This window comes from Arachis ipaensis, chromosome B2 (assembly GCF_059453495.1).
Source record: "Arachis ipaensis isolate K30076 ecotype BB chromosome B2, ASM5945349v1, whole genome shotgun sequence".
NCBI lineage: Eukaryota > Viridiplantae > Streptophyta > Magnoliopsida > Fabales > Fabaceae > Arachis > Arachis ipaensis.
Genome location: NC_142437.1, coordinates 10,991,126 through 11,015,838, shown reverse-complemented (window position 1 = coordinate 11,015,838; position 24,713 = coordinate 10,991,126). Strand labels below are relative to the sequence as shown.

Sequence of the window (24,713 nt, the reverse complement as noted above, 5' to 3'; positions counted from 1 at the left end):
CCACCCAAATACCTAACAGTACCTCCTTCAAGCCGAAACATCCCCTGGTGATAAATTTTAACACTAAAATGACTCATCTCTTCCGCTACTATTCCTATTACACAAACCATAAACCAACGGTAATGAATGTGCAGAAACACAGGTTCAAAAGATTCTACTTACATCAAAAACCCCAAACCCTAAAAGCAATAACATTACAATCGCAGAAACCCTATGCATTAACATCTTTACTTGCATGAGCTATTCCAGTCAAACGAAAATCAGACATACATTGCACATACCTTTTCGCTCTGTGCCTTTTCAAAGTTTTCAGTACCACCAAGACGGGGCAAAGCTCTTGTGTGTAGGGAGCACCAAACCACCAACTCGCTTCAATCCGTCTTCTTCCTTTGTACTCGAGCGCGAAGAACAGAGGAGAAATAATCGATAGGGTTCAGGAGGTGTGGGTGGAATGTGAAGTATTTCGTTTCCCTTATGCAAGCGTTTCGTATGGTAAAAGAAAACATTACGCGCAAAGTGAACCCCCAATCAATACACACGTTTGGGGTTATTAACGTCACGCGTCCACATAGGCATCTCCGTTAGTGTTCCGTGAGTGGAATTAACGGTGGGGTAACATTGAATCAATTTTGGAACGTTGGGGACAAAAATAGGACGAATGAAACGTTAGGGACAATTTTAAGACTTACCCCAAACATTGGAGACAAAAACAACACTTTACTCATATATTTATTAGTTAGTATTATGTGAATTTTTTGTAAAATAAATTTTGAATATTTTTTAGCAATTAATGTGTTAATTGTTATTATGAATATATTAGTTATGTGTTTTAATAATTAGTTAATTGTCGTTAGATATTTAATTAGTAACTAATTAATTATTATTAGATATTTAATTATATATTTATGGTATTATAATTATGTTTTTAAATTTTTAAATATAATAATCATTGTCATCATTATAATAATAGTAGTTAAGTAGTTAATATATGTTATTGGTACTTTGGTAGCCGTTCGTGTGCTGTTAAGGAATAATTAAATTTGGTGTAAATTATTTAGTTAATTAATAATAATTATTAATACTAAATTTGGTATTTTTAATAATATATTTATTATTATTAATACATTTAGTGTTAGATATTATTATAGTGATATTAGAGTTATTTAGATAATTTTTAGGATAAAGTATACTTTTTGTCCCTGAAGTTTGATAAAAGTTTCAAAAATACTCCTAAATTTTATTTTGTTTTAATTTTGTCCTAAAAGTTTTCGATTTGCATCAAATATACCCTTGACGGCTAAATTTTCAAAAAATCTAAGACCAATCTAACAATAATACATGAAAATTATGCTTGATTTACTTGTGTTGAGGGTTGTTCCTATGAAATTGTTGTTGAATCGGTCTTAAATTTTTTGAAAAATTAACTATCAGGGGTATATTTGATGCAAATCGAAAACTTTTGGGACAAAATTGAAACAAAATAAAACTTAGGGGTATTTTTAAAATTTTTGTCAAACTTCAGAGACAAAAAAATATACTTTACCCTAATTTTTAATATTTTTAGATATTTTAAATTATAATAATTAATTAATTATTGTTAGATATTTAATTAATATATTAATTGTATTATAATTAAGTTTTTAATTTTTTGGATATAATAATTATAGTTATCGTTATAATAATAGTAGTTAAGTAATTAATATATATTATTGGTCCATGTACGTATGCTGTTAAGGAATAATTGAATTTAGTGTAAATAAATTATTTAATTATTTAATAGTTATTATTAACACTAAATTTGGCATTATTTTAATAAATTATTTATTAATAATAATAAATTTGGTCTTAAATATTATTATAGTGATATTAGAGTTATTTAGATAGTTTTTAATATTTCTAGTTATATAATTAGTTAGTTTTTAAATTTTATTAGTTAATTAATTATGGTTAGACATATAGTATATATAATTAAGTTTTTATGGATATTTTTATTTGATGTGAAAATTGGCTATGTTTTGTAAGGTTTACGGATGTTGACGTGTAATCACTTACTGTCGTCGGATTCGTACAATCCTATTGTGGAGGGGTATTTACGGGAGACTGGTTTTTATCACATTTTTCATATTGGAGTAATTCAGTGTCAGTCGGCAATGGTTAATGTACTGATCGAAAGATGGCACCCTGAGACGCATACATTTCACCTTTCGGTTGGTGAATGTGTTGTCACATTGAAAGATGTGGCTATAATTCTTGGTCTTTTGACTGATGGTCTTCCAGTGACACAGGAGTGACCATTAGTAATTTCGATCTCTTAAAAGTTGAATGTTTGGATCAGTTTGGGGTTGCACCTAGAAAGGCATATTGTAGAGGAAGCTTTATAAAGTTGACGTGGCTATGGAATTTGAAAGACCATTTAGTCTTGAATGATGAAATCGGATTTCAGAGGTACATAAAGTGCCACATCATGTTATTATTTGAGATAATTCTGTTTAGAGAAAGTCTCGGACAGCGGTGCCCTAGAAATTTTTGCCTTTGCTGCTCGACTTCGCCAGTATAAGAGATTTAGTTGGGGATCGGCATGTTGTACAGAGCTCTTTGTAAGGCATCTCATTTTGATTGCAAGGAGGTAGATGGTCCACTAACACTTTTGTTGACGTCAGTTTGGATCCGTCTACCGTTTCTTACACCGATTCCTGGCGGCCCCCGTCTTTTTCCGCTTGCAAATAGGTAAAACTATCTAGTATCAACTTCAACTAAGTGTTATCATTGTATTTTAATGTTTTGTTTTAGAGTTTGTTAACGAAATAAATGATATCATGTGGCATAATTGAGAGCATGTTGACCAACCCTATAGATTTCATTCTCTTGCTCTCTTTAGGAGGTCGTTAGATGAACTACAAAAAGGCCAAGTATGTTATCATGATATAAGCGTCCCTATTTGGTTGGACCTTATATTATTTAGTGTGTAACCATGTGTTTCTTTTATGAGTCTAGTTTATGTAGGAGGTTTATGGTGTTGGTCTAATTGAGTCAAACATAATTCCGGTAGACATCTATCAACATTCAATTGTGTGGAGTGCTACAGTACCATTAATATATTCGAATGCATTTAGTGGCATAAAACTGATAGGCTTAGGAGACAATTTGGTTTAATCCAAGGCGTTCCTCATCAGGAACGGAGTTTAGACCGAGCACACGAGAAAGTCATGACTGGCCCTAAGAATATTGACTGATCCTCCGAACATTCATTTTGGGTATGGCAATGGACGAACATGTATAGTTACGTTTTTGCTGACCTTCCCTTGCAACTACAGCATCCCCTAGAGATTTGCATGTATTGATACCGCGCAAAATACGGCGACCATTTGAATTTGTTGAATCTTGTGGAGCAAGATAACCAAGAGGACAATTTGGTGGCTGATAATGAGTATCAAGAGCCACAACTATAGTCATCGCCATATTCACCGCCATCGCCACCACGAGAACCACAGGCCACCATGATACAAGATCCAGTTGAGCATTCCTCATACATATTACACAAATTATACTCGTTACATCAGCAATATTGGAGTGTTCTACGGTTTGAAACAGGGGATTGAACTTGATTTAGCCAGCTACTTGGATTCATGGCTTCAGATCCAGGCCAATCACAATCTAGCCACTAGCCTGGTGTGACCCCAAGAAGGTATTCCTTGGATTCGAGAAGTCGATGCCGCACTCTTTCGGATAATTCTGGAGGGAGACTATCTGGTGACTCGAGTAGGAGTTACGAGGGTCGAGAAATTCTATACAGCGGTAACCCACATCGTGTTTCAATGGGTTTAACTGAAGAAAGCACTAAGGAGGTTGATCATGAGAATGATATAACCACTTAGTAGACCATCCTGATGGTGAGGATGAGAATAAGGATGAGGATGAGGATGCCGGTCAGGAATCCTACAATGACGATTACGATCGTGATGATGATCCAGGGCCTAGTGCAGGTAATGTATTTTATTGTTTGATTACCTATTAGACTATTTGGTGTTATTAGTTCGTAAATGCAATATTATTGCTTAGTTTCAAATAATTTGGAAGACATATGTGATGTATCTATAATTCTATACGTTTATATAGGTGAAATAGGTACACAAGTGATCCATCAACTCCAGCTGATAGAGGCAAGAGCTACAATCTTAAAGCTGATCCTCCACATCGTCGTGTAATTGAATTTTGATTGTACTTTTGCAATAATGGCTTTATTACTTCTGCAATTATGTTGGAATCCAACTTCGAATGGTCTTGAAAAATAGTAGTTCTGGTACAAGTGTGACTACCATTTTACCTCCTTATAGGGATGGCAAAACGGGTCGAGCCCGTCGGGCCGATCCGCTAAACCTGCTAAAAAAGGCGAGTCGGGCTAGGATTTGGAACCCGCCAAATTCAAAAAACCCGCCAAACCCGCACCGCCAAATTGGCGGGTTTTGGTGGGGCGGGGCGGGCCGGCCCGGTCCGCCGAGCCGAAGATTTTTATTTTTCTTTTTTTTATTAAATAAAAGAGTGATTACTATTATAAAATTAATAAATATAGAAATTTTAAACATTTTTTTCATTTTTTGTTTTTATTCTTCTTTTAGTTATTAACTTTATTTATTTTATTTTACAATTTCGTATATATGCTCAAATTATGTGACTTATTTTTTAAAATAAAGATGATTCTATTGACAAATATTATTTTGAACAATTTTATTGAAGTTAAAAATTAAAAAAAATAGTAAAAAAATTATATTATAATTTGACTATTTTTTATTTGTATTTGATTTTTTAATTATTATTTTTTGATTAATTTTAATGAATTTTTTTTTTAAAAAGTCAAGCAGGCTAGCCCGCCAATCCGCCATAAAGCGGGGCGGGCTAACATTTTGAACCCATTTTAGTTAGCGGGGCGGGCCAGTCCACCCCGTTTATAGGGCGGGCCTAGGCAGGGTGGGACGGGGCGGCCCGCTTTGCCATCCCTACCTCCTTATAACCCAACAGTACTTTTTGCAGATCATGCTAATCTTGATCAGCCAATCACAACCTGACCCGTACTGTGTACATTTAGTATAAAATGTCATCAGTTCTGACTCATACACCCAATAGTCTACACCTCTGTGGATGGTATAATCGTTCATTGCCACAATGACCAGTTTCCTGAAATTGAATTTCATTCCCATGACAAATTCACCGTCCACCATAACAAGAAGTTCTGCTACAACGATACCATGCCATAAATATTTGATAAATAAATATTAAATAAATAAAATCAAAAGTGAAATCTATCTATAAATTATAAATCATAAATAAATAATTATGAATTTATATTAAAATTATACATTATAAATAAATAATTATTAAACTAATATAAACATATACAATTTATTCCTAATCAAGTAATTATCTCAAATTTAGCCAAAATATTATTCAAACCTAGTGAGATTATTATCTTAAATTTAATCAAATAAATATATAAATAAATACTAATTAAGTATCTTTTCACATGTCACGTAAGTAACTAATTGATCAGCAATATAAAAAATAACAAAATTATAATTTCTCATACAAATATCCAAATTACATACTTGCATTCATATATTCAGGAAACTTTGATGCATGCATGGCCTCCAAATCCAATGCACGTATGAAAAATGACTCCTCAAATAGATGTTGATTTGCTAGTGCATTTGTCACTTTTGCCACATTTACCTCCATAATGCTGTCAGCTTGATCTTCGTCTCCACTTGGATCAACGACCTCGTAGTTGCTTTCATACTCTTCCTCACTATCATTATTGTAATATTCCCGTTTAATATTTCGGTCAGTTTTAGATTGTTTGAAGTCAATATATACAACTCAATGAACGACATCTGAGAGCGACTTTCAATATACATTGAAAACATCTCTTGCATACTCACTTCATCAGTTACATATTTGGTTTGAAATTGAACGGATCCACCAAATACTGATATTGGATACCTGTCTGCACAAAATACACGACATTTTTCTTGATACTTGAGAATCTATCTTCTCACAAATAATATTTTTTAGTCTCATAAAAAAATAACATTTTTTAGTTCTTTAAATGAAAGTATGAATGAAATAACAATATCTAACAGATTCTTACATACAAAATTTACTCCTTCAAATATTTGTAACAAAATCTAATCATAATAATATACTTTATTTTAATACAACTCTATCATTATTTTTTTTACTCACATTAAAATGAGATTTCATGTAATTTTTTAAAACACAAAAAGAGAATATAATGAGAGGAGAAAAATTTTTAAGAATTGAGAAAAGAAGAACAAGAGAGATTTGCTAACTGAATTACGGATTGTATATATATATAGACCTACATATCGGTTGGTTTGATTTACATTTAGACATTTTAATTTTTTTTAATTCAAATAGACGATCCGATTTACTCTTTTTTGAAATAAAAAAAAATTAAACACACTCAAATCGAACCTACCAATTAGTGTTATGCAGGTTTTGAATTTTTTTTTTCTCAAACAAATTGGATCTTTGTATCAATCTTTAGCAATAAAAATATCAAATGGTCTGATTTTTGCTCCATAAATTTTAAAAATGCAATTGCCACATCATCGTATAACATAACCCAGTTGCATAACTATGCACAACACACACTTTTTGTATCGAAAAGAATGTGTCTGTCCATACTCGTTTACATCCTTAATTTTCACTGCAATTTTTTATTTTCATGCATTTATAAATGTCACTTAGCCGGCCAATATAACGTGAACTCGTGAAGCACGTGGTACATTCTTAATTCTTTAATGATTTCGAGTTGGGAAAATATGAAGAGCCAATGAAATATTTGTACAATTTGTATAATAGAGGTTTATGGAGTATTAGAGATATAATCATTAGTGTTACTTTTTTCTATTAGTTAAAATTTTTGGAATGAGTAGTATTATAACATGGTATTAGAGCTCTAGATCCGAAAGGTCAAGAGTTCGATCCCTGATAAATCCAAAAATCAGTTTAAACTTGATTATTCTATATAGTAGAGAAATGTTTATTTTGTAACTCAATAACTTATTGTACACATTGTACAAATAGTTCATTGTCTCCCTAGCAGACTCTTTGGAGTTAAAGAAAAGGGGCTTTATTGACTAATATCAATAGGGCGAATTGTGAATAAGAATAAAAAACCTAATATAAAATAGAATATTAATATTGTTGGGAATAAGTAGTATGACCATAATCCAATCAATCACGTGTCAAATAATTTGTTATTGTTATTATATTAAAATGTTAATATAATAACGTCCTTGATTAAATTTAGAGATTTATCATTGTGATAGTGATCACAATATTGAGAGATAAATCTTTTATAATTTAATCTAAACTGTTCTTAGTCATAGGATTATTAAAAAGGACATTAATAATCCGGAAAGACTAATATATATATAATGGTCTTCATTAGATGAAGATTAATAGATCTCATTTATTAAATTATATATATAGATGGTGCATATAGAGATATGACCATTGAACTGACTCACTTTGAGAATTCCTAATGGTTATAATTACCGTATATTTGTCAATAGGATATTCTCAAGATGAATATAGTAATAGAGTTTCCTTTGACCTGCGACTGTCATAGTAATTAACAATGTATTTATTATACTTTGATTCTGGACACCTAATACCCTAGGGTGCTAGTTGAATGGATATTGGGTATGATTTAAATACTTGTAGAATTAATGATTAGTCAATAAGGAATCCGTCAACTCTCGGTAAAGAGTTTGAGCTCTATGATTATAATGACTGAGATGAATAAAACCTTGGCCAAGGGGATTGAATGAATGAAGAAATGAGTTTCTTAGGTCATTCACAGTTCATTATAATAATGGTAACAAGTTAGAGTTTGACAATTAAACCATACTCTAAGGGTTAACCAAGAGCTGGAAAGATGGAAGGAATTATACTTTGTTCTTCTAAGGTTTTTAGTAAAAATATATTACTTCATACTATCGGGTCGTTGAGGAGTGTTGCTAGACGCCAACCTTGATTAGTAAATTTAGTATGACTAATTTACTACCCGCTTAGTATTGAACCTATGGGGTCACACACTAACGAGTGTTCTAATCTTTGTTGTAGAATTATTTAATTATTAATTTGATTTGATCAAATAAATAATTATATTAATTCAAATGGAATATTACTATATTTTTTGCTAGCACCAAGAATATAATAATAGTATGATAATTGAGAATATTAAATGAGATTTGAGAATAATTAGTTATTCTATTTTTAAATTTAGATGAGATCCTAACTGATTCTGTTTTAAATTGAGTTATGATATGATTCATAAATTTGAAGGATTCAGATTTAGAATTTTAAGATATTATTTAAATTTGAATTGAGATTCAAAATTTAAAATCAGTAACAAATCTCATACTATATATATGTATGCCAAGAGTAGAGGAATGTAAAAAAAAGAGACGAGAATAAAACACAAGGGTTTTATTCCTTTACCTCTACACACATAAATGTGAGCCAAATTCTTGGAGAAGAATTTTATGGTGTGCAAAGAGTTGTAAGAGGTTTCTCAATTTAGATCAGATGTCCATTGGTCAAGGAGTTGACAGCAAAGGTTGGTCTCGGTGTGGATACACATAGCGCCTTCGTACCATCGAAGGAGAAAGTGATTTTTACTAAAGCGTCTAAAGGTATTTAGATCTAATCTATATATTAAATTATTGGAATAAAATTTAAGCACAAAATAGATCTTTAGGATTACTTTCTTTTCTTCCGCTGCGTGTTATAAACACATGGTAATCCTTCAAATATAAATCAAGACTTCATGCTTCTAGTCCTTTTCGATTTGCAACTTGCGTAAAATAAAAATAGACTAAACTAATTTTATAAGACGACTTTAACAAGTTGTTTTAGGTAAAATGAATGCTATGATACTTATAATTTGATGTTTAATTTTTATTTAATTTATTTTTATAATAAATTTTAAATATTTAAAATTATTTATTTTTATATTTTTAAAATTAAATATTAATTTTTAATTATTTTTAATAAATTAAACATTAATTTTTAAACATCATAATAATTTTGTTAGGTAAATCCAAATGGAGAAAATTTTGAAAATTCTAAGAAAACATTGGTGATGTTTGGAAAGAATGATCGAAATGATGAAAGTATGAAAGTGTTGTGTATCCCATCCTTTCACATACTTGATATTAAGGATGTGAATCTTGAGAAAATCGTCCACCTCTTGAAGATCTTTCACTACGGCTTCTCTTTTAGAGTAAAGTGATAAATAAATTTAAAAAAAAATACTAATAAAATTTTATAAAATAATAAACGTAGATAAATTAATTTAAATTAAAATTTTTTATTTTAGTTATATAAAGATTAATTTAAACATAATCTGTCCACATATTTTATATGAAATTAATATTTATGAATAATTTTAACATAAATTAAAAATATTAAAAATAATTTTTAAAAAAATTATAAATATTAGAACAAAAAAAAATATTTTATCTATAAAACATATAATATAGAGTACAATTATATTAATATAAATCAAGACTTGATATTTCTAATCATGTTGTTTCAGTGTCCTTTTCAAACCGACAACTTGGGTAACATAAAAATAGACTCAATTAATTTTGTAAGACGACTTCAGAGTCGTTTCAAGTAAAATCCAAATGGAGAAGAAATTAAAGATATATACTTGAAACACCACGTCAAAAAAATAGTATTAAATTAAATAATAGTAACACTGGCAATTGGCATATATATATATAGTATAATTTTTGAAGAAGCACACTGTAAACAACATTAATTAACAACTTATTTTATTCGAAAACTTTAGTAAAACTCACGTTTTGAAAAAAATGCCAATAGTCAATAATTTTTTCATAAAAAATTTCATTACAACTGCTTTTACATAATAAAATGAGAGGAAAGAGTTTAGAGTGAAATAAGAGCAAAGTTGGCTAAAGATTACCGAAGAAAGGTTAATTTCTATTTTCTACCTTTAGTTAATTTTTATTATAAAATTATTCTGTATTTTAATCCTCACTTTTAGAGAGTTTAGAATTTAGAGAGTTAAAAGTTAGAATTTAGGATGGTTGATAATAAGGAGATAAAAGCAAAAAAGAGAATATAAAAATGAGAAAATAATTTTAAAAAAAGTTGGCTAAAATTAATAATATTGGCCGAGGAAAAAATAAAAATTAACACAATTTAATGTTATTACGTAAAATTCTTATGATTGGACTTATTTAATTTGTAAAAGTATAAAACATAAGTTTTGTTATTTTTACTACTTTTAATTTCTTTTCAAAAGTTTTAAAACAAAAAATAAAATTACAAACCAAACATACCCTTATTTAAAAAAATCTCATGTTATTATATCTTTAACTATCAAATCTCTTTTAGAAAAATAGTTAAAAAAAACATCAATTACGTATTGTTGAAAATAGTATTTTTTATTTAAATAAAAACATTTTTATAATATAGTATAACAAAATGTTTCACATACACAAAAGATTACTCACTATTTTATATTGTTATATTTTTATATTCTTATTTCGATGTAAATATAAATCTAATTAATTGAATTATATTTTTTATAAAATTTTATTATAATTGTGAATCAAGTTCAATTATGTAATTTATAAAATTTGTGAATATGTGGATATATTTAGCATTCAACTCCAACAAATTTGCAATATCATACATATATCATGTGAGTTAATATATAGTTGGATCATAATAGTTGCATATTTATCTATTATATATTATGACACACAAAAAATAATCACCTTATAGAATTTAGAAATATATATTTGGTGTTTCATCAAATGTTTTATTATATGTATATATTTTACTGTAGAAACTTTTTATTATTCTCCTATAATATATTTAATCATTTATTAATGTAGATTTTAATTATTTTAGTAATTAATTATTCAATTAAAATATATGTGAATCAATACGTATAAATATATATAACTACATAATAGTTAATATATGATGGTTGATTTTATTTTAAATATGATGTAGAATTTTTTTTATAAAATAATAATGATAATGAAGGGCGCCAATATTGACTCATAAAAGAAAACCCTACCAGTTTTTTAATCTTTACCGTACATATCTCCAGTTAAATATTGAATTATTGATATGACATTATTGATAGTGATACTTAAAAAATGTACAACAACCCACATAGATCCACAATTTAACCATAAAGATCAATAATTAATAGAGCATTTAAGTGCTTTTGGATGCTATATATTGATACCACTTAGTAATCTCCATCCGCAACTATATTAGAGCAAAAAATTGAAACACACCATATTAGAGCTTCTTGTTTGTTATAGAACTCTCTTAAAGGTCAAACAACGACTCATCAAAGCGTGATATCCAAACTATTGGAATCGGAGGTTTGTTTACTCACTTTAAATTAGTTGTTATGCAGTTTTTTTTTTTTTTTTTTGGTAATGTCTTGATGACTTTTGTTAACGTGAAAGTAGTGATAATTTCGAAGTCTTTTTGGTTTATTTATTTTCTAAGTTTTTTCCATTCTCGTTTGTTTTTTAGGCTGTTTATTGTGGCCACTCTTTTCTTCAAAGTAAGAAGTTGTTCACGAGAAGGTAATGTTTTCTTTATCCTGATGAAATTTTATATATATAAGAATTTTGTTAGTTAGTGTGAAAAAAAAAAATTTAAAAAAAGTGTTTCATATTAACAAATGAAATAGTGTTTTAAGAGCACTCATCAAAGAAACAACAACAAAATATATCGTCTTGTGGAAAATGAATAGACTTTTGTTAGGGGAGACAGCTCACACAAGTTGTTTGCGGATCATAAAATTTTCTTCTAAAATCAAATACGCATTACTTTTGACAAGAGTTATCCCTACTCGAATAGAAGATCTCGACCTCTTAAAGTGAGTAAATCACTAAAATTCTCACAACAACTTTAATGTCCACAGTTGTATAAAACTTTGGTCAATTCATTAAGAGAAGTCATAAAAAAAAAATCACTAAAATTCTCATCTAATTATTAGCTTCTTGATAAAAGTATCTTTTAAATATGTTAATGTTAAAAATATTCACAAAATATTTTAAAAGATGGACAAAAGTATTTAAATATATGTAAAATATATTTTTTGTTCTTAACTTTTAATTTTTTTTAAGGGCAATTTACGCATCTAAATTGTTTGATCCCCAATATTACGCAAATACATTGTTTCAGTTTTTAATACGCAAATGCATTGTTTCTATATTTTATGTAAACCGCTACTGGCAGTAGCGGTTTACGTGTGAGTGTGTGTGTGTGTAAACCGTTACTGGCAGTAGCGGTTTACGTGTAAGTGAGTGTGTGTAAACCGCTACTGGCAGTAGCGGTTTACGTGTGTGTGCGTGTGTGTAAACTGCTACTGCCAGTAGCGGTTTACGTGTGTGTGTCTGAATGGGGCTGCCTATATAAACCATAGAGGGACCAAATGTGAAGAAGTAGAGTGTTATTCACAAATGGAGGGAGAGGATAGTTTTGTGGCTCTGGTTCACTGCTCTGGAAAAATTCAAAAGAGCAAAAGGCATGGTGTAAAATTCACAGATAGAGAACCGCTTAGTGTTTTTATCCGATCTTCGAATACGTTGGCGGAGATTAAGCAAAGCATATTACGGAAGCTCGGTGTGTGTGGGACGAAGTGGGTAAAAAAATTATTTTACAAGATTCCCATTGATGTTGTCTCAACTGGTGTGAGATATGAGACCTTCGTGATCGGGTCGGATGAAGACTTGCATGTCTTGTTTCACTGCAGGCGTAGTTTTCCGGAGGTGAGGGTAACTGAGCTGTTTGCAAAGTTGGAAGATGGTGTGGATAGCTCAGGGTCATCGGCCCCTAATCCTCAGTCGATCCCAGCCGGTGGTGCCTCAACATCGATGCCTGTGGTAGCAGTGGCAGTTCCGAATCCGGAGCCCGAACGTGCTGGGGCTGTTCATGCATATGTTGGTCCTGTTGTTCCTGATTTTGAATGCGATGCCGGACCGGATCGGGTTGAGAATGCACTGTTTGACGATGATTTGGATGAGGAGCCTGTCGATATTGGTGGGGACAGTGATGATGATATTCCAAGAGGCGGACGTTCAGCCCATGGATGTTCCGGTTCTGCAACACAGGAGTACCCTCCCCACCTCTCTTCTTTGAACTTGGAAGCCATCGGCCAACAGCAGAATGCTGATGCAACATTCGAGGGGCAGGGGATGCATGATGGGACAAATATGTCTGAATTTCAGATTGGCCAATCCTTCCAGAGTAAAGAGGAAGCCGTGTTGAGTGTGAAGGATTACAGTATTCGGCGTGGAGTTGAGTACAAGGTTATGGAGTCCGACAACCTGAAATACCAAGGGAGATGCAAGGAGTTTGGTAACGGGTGCACGTGGTTGATTCGGATAGTCATGCGGAAAAGGAAGGGCACATGGGAGGTTAGGAGGTACAACGGTCCGCACACGTGTATGGCCACATCGATATCAAGCGACCACAAGCAGCTTGATTATCATGTTATCTGTGCGAGAATCTATCCATTGGTTCGAGCTGATGCGTCGGTGTCTATTAAGGTGTTGCAAGAGGCCACGGAGGCGACTTATGGATTCATGCCTAGTTATCGGAAGGTGTGGTTGGCGAAGCAGAAGGCAGTAGCGCAAATATATGGTGATTGGGAGGAGTCATATGCAGATCTGCCTCGGTGGATCCTTGGAGTCACATGCACGATGGAAGGTTCGATTGCTCTATTGAAGACGTCCCCAGTTAGGGTGGGTGACCAAGTTGACGAGGATAGAGTTTTCTTTCATCGGATGTTCTGGACGTTTCCTCCGTGTATTGAGGCTTTCCGCCACTGTAAGCCGCTGATAAGCATCGACGGCACACACCTGTATGGCAAATATGGCGGGACGTTGTTGTTGGCGATCGCACAGGATGGTAACTCAAACATTTTGCCTGTTGGGTTTGCACTCGTGGAGGGAGAGAACGCAGATTCTTGGTCGTACTTTCTATCGAACCTTAGAAGGCATGTCACTCCACAGCAAGGTATTCTCGTGATCTCTGACAGACACAACGGCATCAAGGCTGCATTAGAGAGCCCCGATTGTGGTTGGCTACCCCCGCATGCTTATCGGGCATTTTGTATTCGGCATGTTGCTGCAAATTTTGCCCTCACTTTCAAGGGGCAGGATGCGCGGAGGTGGTTGGTAAATGCCGCGTATGCGAAGACGGAAGTAGAATTTGACTATTGGTTTGATATAATGAGGACGGAGAACCCGGCTATGTGCGAATGGGCAAACAGAATGCCTTATGAGAGGTGGACACATCATAAGGATGGTGGGAGAAGATACGGTCACATGACCACCAACATCTCTGAGTGTGTGAACTCTGTCTTGAAGGGCACAAGAAACCTCCCGGTGACGTCTTTGGTTAAGTCGACATATCTCCGGCTGGCCGAGTTGTTTGTTGTCCGTGGGCAGACGGCAGAGGCACAGTTAGGGTCCGGGCACCGGTTTTCACAGGCAGTAGTTAAGGCCATTGAGCGTAATCTGAAGGAATCGAGGTGCTTCACGGTGACAGTGTTTGATAGGCATCAGCTTGACTATACTGTGGCTGAGACGACTCCCACAGGGAAATTCTCTTTGGGTAGCTATCGGGTTTCTCTGAGGGATCGCACCTGCGATTGTGGATACTTCCAGGCGCTGCACTACCCCTGCTGCCATGCCCTCGCATGCTGTGCGCAGTCACGCCTAGATTGGGCAACTTATGTTGATGAGGTGTACACCATGTCTGAGGTCTTTAAGGTGTATGAGATGTCCTTTTCACCATGTATTCCAGAGGGGCTTTGGCCACCATATGACGGGCCGACGGTTATACCCGATCCGGGCATGAGAAGGGCTAGAGAAGGACGACCACGGTCCACCCGCATCCGCAACAACATGGACGAAGCCGACACCAGCCGACCTAAGAGGTGTGGTCTGTGCAGGCAGCCCGGTCATACCCGACGGGTTTGCCCTCAGCGAGGATCTAGTAGTGGGATGTAGATTTATCTTTATGTATTTCGTTTATCAGTTATGAGTTTTTAGTCTTTTTGTTTTATCTTGTTAATGATAATATCGGTAGTTGTGTTTCACTTTTCTAGAGATATTGTGCTTAATTTCCATCTTAGCTAATAGATCGATAAAGAATAGACTGTCTCAACATAATCATAAGGTAAAAACTGAACAATATAAAAGTCCTTCCAACAAGACTAAAAATAAGGTCCAACGGGCATAAAACATAAAGTAACAAGTACCCAAAATAACAGTCATCCAAATATAAAAAACATAAAAGTCCTAAATCAAAAAATAAACTACATAGCGAGAAATAAAAAACAACAACACATGGTGCTAACCATCGCGATCATCCCTCGCAACATCATGAAAGTCACCAAGGAGATGAGATCCTGTCCCACATCGAGCTGGACGTCTGACTCGAGTCGGTCGGGCTGCCTCCTGTCCAACATCATCACGTGGAGGGTCTAACCCGAACGCGGACTGGGGGGTGCCCCCCATAGTGAACCAAGTATCCAACGGACTACCTGCAGGCACGTTCAGATCTACCCCATACTGACCCTGATAATCATGTGCCTGGGAATGCATCTCCGTCATATGTGGCTGGTAAGCTCCGGTCTCCATCTGCACATCCGGCATCTGCTGCTGGTAAGACTGGCCACCAAACTGCACATTCGACGTGCCAGCATCATTCCCAATCAACTCAGCAAAGTCTGCATAAAACCGTGGACTGACCAGCTGATCATCTAAATCCATAGTCATGGTCGGTGTGAACTCCGGCATCTGAGAATAAGCTCTGCTAGTGAATGTATCCCCTCCAGCCTCAGTCGCTGCGGTCCCACTAACTCCGCCTGCATGCTGTGTATCATCCGGAGTTCTCCCACGTCTGGCATTAGCCCGACGAACACGGTGATCGACCTCAGCTCTAGCATCTCCGCCTGCGTCATCCTCCTGCATCGCATCATGTAACCACCTCCACTCTCGACCGGTGTCCCTAGTCCCAACACGAAGGCGTCTCTCAACACGACGGTTGTCCGGCATATCAGGTAGCTGTGATCTGCGTGGAACCTGGGAGGATCCTCTCTGATATGCCTCCGGAGGTATCTGGGTGCCTCTAGGATCGGCAAATGCAGCCCCAGGGCTAAGGAACCGCTGAGCCTTTCGGTACCACCAATCTAGGTAATCTGCAGATGGGCCAGGATCTGCCACTCGCTCAATGGAAATGACGGCATCAAGTCGGTTCTCCCAATGCTCATGCCATTTCTGATAGTAGTGGGGAAACCACCTATCGCCACCCCTACCGTCCTTAGCATGCAGCCAGTCTACGTTCAAAGCATCCTCGGGGATATGTTGTACTCCACCCAGCTGTGGAACAACCCTGTCAACCTGATGCCACTCGATGACCGCAAAGTATATCAAGGCAATCACGGCTCGCCACATGCGACTGTGCTCGTCTGTAAGTATCTCTGGATGGACCACGGCAAGTACATCAAGCGCGGAGTAGGGCTCCCACACAATCTGAAATTTAAGAACTCATCAAGGACTACGATAACAAGTATATATCTAGTCACGAATAGAGATCAAACAAAAATTAAAACTCTTGCTGCTATAAAACTTACATCACGAGCGGTCAGTCGATCCAATGCAAGCCGATACCTAATGACCCTCTGCTCCTTTCCATCATTAGGAGGTAAGTAGGCAGACCACCTAAATTTAAGTCATATGAGACACAAAATTTAAAATATGCCCAATAAATTTGTTAAACTTAAAAAACCATAACCCATACCTTGATGCCAGCGGGAAAGAGAAAACCTCAAACCCGGCCGGCCTAAGAGACGGAAACCGCCAGAATATCCAACTCTGAAGTAACTGGAGCGGGCCCGCAAGATTAGTCACATTTCTGTTTGCTACTCGACACATACATCGGTACAGCCACGCCAAAGCGGCCGAACCCCAGCTATACCTCCCCATGCCATCAAGGTTTGCCACAAATGGCAACCATCGTATATGAACCCGGTTCGCACTCTTGTCCCCAAATAACTGAGTCGATAACAGCATCATGATGTAGGCCCGTGCGTATATGCGGACAGTCTCCTCGCTCGCATCTGGTGGTAGCACCCTAAACCTCTCGTGGAACCATGTAAAGTGTACTGTCATCTGCTTGACCTTATTCGGTGGGGGCCGCTCACCGAATAGGTCCTCAAACCACTCCCAAGCTGGTCGGCCACCCTCCATGTATGTCTCAAACTCACCAAGGCAACCACTCACAGCCTCCCCATCCACAGGAAGCCCTAGCTGAAATGCCACATCCTGCAATGTCACTGTGCATTCTCCGAAAGGCATGTGGAACGTATGCGTCTCAGGACGCCACCTCTCAACGAACGCACTAACGAGTGGCTCATCCAACCAGAACCATTGGCTATTTAGCCTAGCCAAATGGTACAATCCAGCCCGCTCTAAATACGGGATGATCCTTTCATGCATGGGCATATTCTGTTGCCGCCTCACACTGTATATACACCTATTGGGCTGCACAGAACAACAAACGAAAACAGAGTGCAATTAAATTCTCCTATCCTTAAACAGATTTCCATATCTAACCGAATACGAATACCTTAAACCATCAGCAAATTCTCGTATATAATATTTAAAAAAAATTTCCTACTCACGATAGGGAAAATAACAACACAAATAATTTACTTATTAACATCCAGAAATTTTAAAATATTGTAAAGATTTAAAATTTAAAACTTCATATCATACAAATATCCTAAACAAACTATAATAATTCACTAATGTCAACTATCCCGTTCCCTAAACTAAACCAACATTAATTAGCGGGCATAACATTCATTGAATGGAATTAAATTTCAGGTAACTAGGCATATCTATAACTAACCAAGAAAAACTAAAAACACTAAACCAAGATTAGTGAACTAACATCCTAGCATGCGAACCCTAAATTCAGGATACAACGACTAATCTATAAATTCTAATTCCTCTACCTAACCTACCGTTTTTCTAACTAAGATATGCAAAGACTAGAAAAAAAATAAATATTAACTAACCTCGTCACCAATAGAACCGGCAATATGCGCAACGCCGTTCAGTCGGTACAGGTTCCTGCCTGCCATGATAACTCGCCAGAAGTCGCCGCTGAGGAACCTGGGGCCCGCTCACAACTTGCTCTGACTTCTCTCTACAATTTCCTCTCTCTAGAAAACTCCTCAAACCTTCTAAACACATAATCCGCGGCTGCAACCACGGTTTATATAGGCAAACCATCACACGTAAACCGCTACTGGCAGTAGCGGTTTACACACACGCACACACTCACGTAAACCGCTGCTGCCAGCAGCGGTTTACACACACTCACTTACACGTAAACCGCTACTGCCAGTAGCGGTTTACACACACACACACACACTCACACGTAAACCGCTACTGCCAGTAGCAGTTTACATAAAATATAGAAACAATGCATTTGCGTATTAAAAACTGAAACAATGTATTTGCGTAATATTAGGGATCAAACAATTTAGATGCGTAAATTGCCCTTTTTTTAAATGATTCTTAACATTTAATTTAATTTAATTTTATTCTTAACGTTTAAAATAAATTTAATTTTATCTTTTTTTGATGATTCTTTATTGGTCAACTCTAAGTTAAAAAAATTTCCTATTTCACCCTGTTAATTTTATCCCCAAGACCCAGCCTTCAACTTTCATGGCTCCACCTCCACCCCACCCCAATTGCACCTGATCCACCGACGCACCCTTCATCTTATCTTACTAGTGTCATTGTCGCTGTCTCAACGTATCACTGCCATCATAACAACACCACTATTCATCACTGCCCCGATCATTATCAACAACAACCGCACCACTGTCGTCTTCCCTTCGCAACCTCACCACTAATCCATCACGACTTCACCCCACATATAAACACCATCGCAACAACCTCAACATTATTAACATCACCACCATCAACAACAACACAACAATTAGAATGGGAATTCGAAGAAAAAAGAAAAAAGAAAAAAGAAAGAGATTAAAGCAAAGAGAGTGTAAATAGCACCTAAAAAAAGAAGGAGAGAGAAAGCGGATGTTAAAGAAGAAGTAAAAAGGAGAAGGACGGGGCAAAATCAAAAAGAAAGCTCACGGTAACGGCAACAAAAACAACAAATGGAGAGAGAAGTAGGAGAGGAAGCGAGGAGAGGGTGTAGAAATTGGAAAACGAGCTTCCGTTAGGTAGACAATGAAAAATCTGAACAGATTCGAAATTTAACCCAATGAAATTAAAAAACAAAACACTCCACTCAAATTACCAAACCAAAAACCTTCAATAATTCAAAAATTTTAACTATTCATTATACCCTAATTTATCAGCTTTTCTCCCAAACCTTCTGCCGCCGCCGTCACTTGGTCATCAACTAGCCTCCATCATCACAGCCGGAATTCTCCTCACCACTGCTGGTTCGTCAACAAGGACCCTCATCGACATCGCTCTTCTCTAGATCGGAAACAAACGGCGTTGTCGGGCTCTTCTTCGCCGTCGCTGCTTGGTTTGCCACACACCGTTACCGACATTGCTCACCCTTAATGAACATAACCTTCCACTTAAGGATAAAAATAATCATTTGCATATCTAATAAATTGAACATCTAGCATATTTTAATTATATATAATTAAACACAATCCAATCAAATAATTATCCACATAAGAATTAAAATAATCATCCGCTCAAGAGAAAAACAATTTTTTTGACTTCATGATTGGTTCGTCGGTAAGAGAAAAGAGTGAGAGAATGAGAGTGATAGAACCTGAGACCTAGCCAAGCATATCAGCTAGGTTTTATAGAAGTTGTCTTCTGCCCGTTGGTGGATAAGTCCTAATTTATAGGTTAGTTGAGATATTCTGTTTTGGTGCTATAAACTAGTTGAGCACGTTTCCTATTTTCAGTTGAGTGATGCTGTTTCGGTCCTGATCACGTGCCGAGATTTTCGGACGGCTGATACGGGACCGATTTTATGATGCACGTGTCTTTTTATTTGAATGGGTGAGGCCGAGCTTATCTGCTTTTGTTCCGAGCTTGTTTAACGTGATGAAATACTCGGATATTTGTGTGCCGAGTATTTCGGGCGACCGAGGATAAAGGTAACGTATCACCTTCTATGCTCAAATACACACACGTACTTTTATTTTGTACCTAAAATATAAAAATTAATAGTTACTTACATAAAAATATTTTGATACAAAGATGATAGTTCAAATATTCACGTGTTATATTAAGTAATTTAGTTAATTTTTAAAATTATTTAATAATTTTTAATTATTATTTTATTAATTATGATGGGTATACATTAAAATTAATTATTAGGATAAAATACATATTAAAAATAAATTAAATTACACATGTATTTATACACAAATATATAATAGCTAATTTTAGTAGCTAATTTTAATGTGTAATTAATATTTTTATATTTTTATATAAAGGCATTTTCATGTGAGTAGTCATCATCCAAATTTTTTGCCACATAAAAATAAAAATACTCTTATGTTTTACAATATTAAAAATACTATTTGTATACTAAAATTAGTTACTTTATATTTGTGTATAAATAGATATATTATTTAGTTTATTTTGAATGTGTATTTTATATTTCAACATATATTTTATACTAGTGACTAATTTTAGTGTACAGATAACATAATTGTTCACAATAATAATGCACAAAAGTAGACTTTTAACTAAATATCAATTTAAATATAAAAATACTACTTATACATTAAAATCAGTCATAATATAGTCACAAAAAATATACATAGTCACCAAAAAAAAAAATCAGTCATAATATATTTACGTATAAAAACATATGCTATTTAATTTATATTCTAATATGTATTTTATATTAGTAGATAATTTTGGTATGCACTTATCATATCAATATCATGGTTGATGTAAATATGCAAATTAAATGACCTTTTTTATATGATTGAATTTGCAATTTCATGTGCATACATGCAGAAGAAAGAAGATGTAGCTGCACAAGATCAAGAATGAAGCATGGCTCTTCCTACACCTCCTTTACCAGATTGGCTTGTCCAATGGGCAACAAAGATCTTAAAGCAAGAGCTGAACTACCTCCTGTACTTTGAAAGAAACATTAACGATCTAGAAGATCAAGTTAACAAGCTCAGGCTAGAGCGACAGAAGCTGGGTGATAGGGTTGCAGAGGATGAAGACCGCCATGGGAGAGAAATATACGATGACGTGTCAAAATGGTTGGACGGTGCTGATACAATCATTGATGCCTATAAAAAGTTCGAAAAAGAAGAAGAAGAAGCCCATGGGAAATGTTTAGCTGGCTTTCCTCCTAATTTGCCAGCAAGATATTTTCTTAGCAAAAAATCAATAGAAATTAAAGGAAAAGCCGAGAGTCAGTTACAGAAGGCAAAGTTTGATATCATATCACGTAGTCGAGGGCCACCTTCAGTGGGTCTTGTTTTGTCTAATGTTGATTATCAAAGCCTTCCTTCGAGAGTTACGGCCATGGAAGAGATCACGAATGCTTTGAAAGACACAAGTGCTAGAATGATCGGTGTTCACGGGCCATCTGGTGTGGGGAAGACCACTCTAGTCATGGAAGCGGTTAACAGAGTTCAAAACGATCAAGAAAAGCCGAAGCTATTCGATGTGGTGATCATGGCGAATGTGACGAAAAGTCCAAACATCCGAAAGATTCAAGGGCAGATTGCCGACATGCTGTGGATGAAACTTGACGAGGAAAGTGAAGAAGGAAGAGCAAGTCGAATAAGAGAGAGATTGAAGAAAGAGAAGGAGAGCACTCTTATAATCCTCGATGATCTTTACGGTAAAGTTGATTTGAATATATTGGGGATTCCATGGCAGAGTGGTGATGGAAAGCAGAAGAATCCAAAAGGAAAGAAGTCCCTTGGCTCAAGCACTCCTAATGAGGAGACAAAGCAACAAGCCCTTGCAGATGGTGTGATGATGAATTCCCAGAAGGCCTCGGATGCTTCCTCTTCTTCTTCAGCTTCAAATTCGGTAATAGCGTTGACAACAGAAGAGCGCTATAAAGGGTGCAAGGTGTTGCTTATCTCAGAGGTGAGGCAAGTGCTGAACCAAATGGATGTAAGGTCAAAACTAGTTGTTCCTCTGGAACTCTTGAACGAGAAGGACGCAAGGAAATTGTTCAATAAGATAGCAGGAATAGGTGACAAAAACACTGAATTCGGAGAATTGCCAGCTCAGATTGTCGAAAAATGTGATGGATTACCTATGTCGTTAGTTACAACTGCGAAGGCCTTGAAAGGCCGAAGTCGGTTGGTTTGGCAGGATACTTATCAGAAGTTTGAAACGCAGACAATGACAGGAACACCTGAGCATTCTACACGGGTGATTTACGATCTATTAGAAAACGAGGAGCTCAGGATAACCTTCTTGCTTTGTGCTTGTATGGATAACGATGCATTAGTTTCAGATCTGGTGAGAGCATGCATTGGATTGGGTTTTCTTCGTGGGATCTACACAGTGAAGGACACCAGAAGCAGAGTGCAAGTGATGCTTATGAAGCTCAGAGAGTCAGGGTTGTTGGCCGACAGCTATTCAAGTGACCGTTACACGATGCAAAACCTTGTTCGCAATGCGGCTTTGTCGATAGCATTCAAGGAGAGGCACATGCTCATGTTGAACAAAGTAAGAGTAGATGAATGGCCAGATGATGATGAGGTTAGAAGGTATGTTGCTATTTCCTTGCGGCATTGTGATATCATTGATGCCATTACTAAGAGAATGACATGTGCTAGACTTAAAATCTTGGAAGTTATCAATAATGATCCACAATTAAAACTTCCAAAGAAGTTCTTCGAACAAATGGAAGAGCTCAAAGTGTTGATCTTAACTGGCATTAATCTGTCACCGTCCGATTCATCTGTTGGTTGTTTAACCAAACTCAGAATGCTCTGTTTGGAGCATTGCACGCTAAGTTCATCCAAAGAAGAATTAAGTTTGAGTGAGGAATTAAGCATCATAAAAAACCTGAAGAATCTGAGAATTCTTAGCTTTTCAGGGTCTAATATTGATTGCTTGCCTGTTGAATTAGGGGATTTGTCTAAGTTGCAAACCCTAGACATAAGTAATTGCCCTAAACTTAGAGTCATTCCACCCGATGTAATCTCACGTCTTACTTCTTTGGAGGAGTTGTACATGAGAAAGACTCAAATTCAATGGCCAAAGGTTATTAATGGAGACGAAAATGATGAGAGTGAAAATGCTAGCCTATTAGAATTGGGGGAGTTGAATCAATTGACAAATCTTGACATACAAATACAGAGTGTGGACCATCTGCCAGAGAACTTGTTCTTTGACAAGTTATCTAGTTACAAAATTGTCATTGGCTCTTCGAATGGATATTTGGAGAGAGATTTCAAAATGCCAGAAAAGCATGAATTGTCGAGGTTTTTGGCAATACATCAAAAAGGTGGCATTCACATTCATTCTCATAAGGGAATCAAAATGCTGTTCGAAAGAGTTGAGTATCTTTTGCTGGGAAAACTCAACGGTGTTCAAGATCTGTTTTATGAGTTGAATTTGAAAGGTTTTCCCCATCTCAAATATCTAGCCATTCAAAATAATCATGATATCCAATTTCTTATTCATCCAAAGGACAGGGAGGAGCATCATGAGAAGGCTTTTGAGAAACTAGAGACTCTTGAACTCCATAAAGTGACGCAAATAGAGGGACTATGCTTCCATAAAGTGACGCAAATAGAGGGACTATGCTTCTCTTCATGTCTACTTTCTGAGTCCTCTTTTGCAAACTTGAAAGCCATCAAAATCAATTTTTGTGAAAAATTAAAGTATCTCTTCTCGCGTTCTTTGCTTGAGCATCTAACTGCTCTCGAGACAATACAAGCTTCTGATTGTGACTCTTTAAAGGTGATTGTTCCTGATGAAAGTGAGATGCTTAAGCTCCCTAAATTACACAATCTGACACTACAATCTCTAAAAAGCTTTAGTGGATTCTATCCCATATCAACAACAACAACAACAAGCACCAAAATACTATTTCATGAAAAGGTATGATCTATAAGCTATCTTGCATATTTTTATTTATTTCTTTTCAACTTTTTAAAGTATTCACACCTTCATGCAGATATTGACTGTAACACACATTTTTGTTGAGGGAAAAAAATTGATTCTACTTATAATTTTGTTATATGATAGTTGATTTTTTGTTTACACATAATTTTTTTTAATTTTATTTATATTATTGTTAAAAGTAATGATAGGAAGACAAAAAAAGGAACAAAACTTGCTCTATTTATCATTCATTAATTGTTTTAATAATTAATAAATGTTAAATAACTTTTAGCTAATTTATTTTGGTTAGCAAACATTTTCATATATCTTTGGTAAATTAAATTAAAAATGACTTTTAATAAACACAAGCAATAACAAGTCTGTTTCATAAAATAGTTTTTGAAATTTAAAAATATTATAATAGACATTAATGTAAAAATTAAATTTAAATATTAATTAATGTATGAAATTATATTAGACTTCTTA

The 24,713-nt window shown here is 35.2% G+C and overlaps 1 protein-coding gene across 5 annotated transcripts in view; it reads left to right on the top strand.

Moving 5' to 3' along the window:
- Positions 1-11,295: 11,295 nt before the first annotated feature.
- Positions 11,296-24,713, top strand: part of LOC107624877 (uncharacterized) — a 28,307-nt gene continuing 14,889 nt past the window's right edge. For 4 of the 5 annotated variants that reach the window (XM_088504806.1, XM_088504805.1, XM_088504804.1 and 1 more), the window contains exons 1-3: positions 11,296-11,462; positions 11,620-11,672; positions 21,150-24,224. In XM_088504806.1, coding sequence (XP_088360932.1) covers positions 21,189-24,224 — 3,036 coding nt within the window. In that variant the 5' untranslated portion in view covers positions 11,296-11,462; positions 11,620-11,672; positions 21,150-21,188. Of the gene's footprint in view, positions 11,463-11,619; positions 11,673-20,040; positions 20,276-21,149; positions 24,225-24,713 lie in introns of those variants that run through there. The other variant, XM_088504803.1, reaches the window with a different exon arrangement.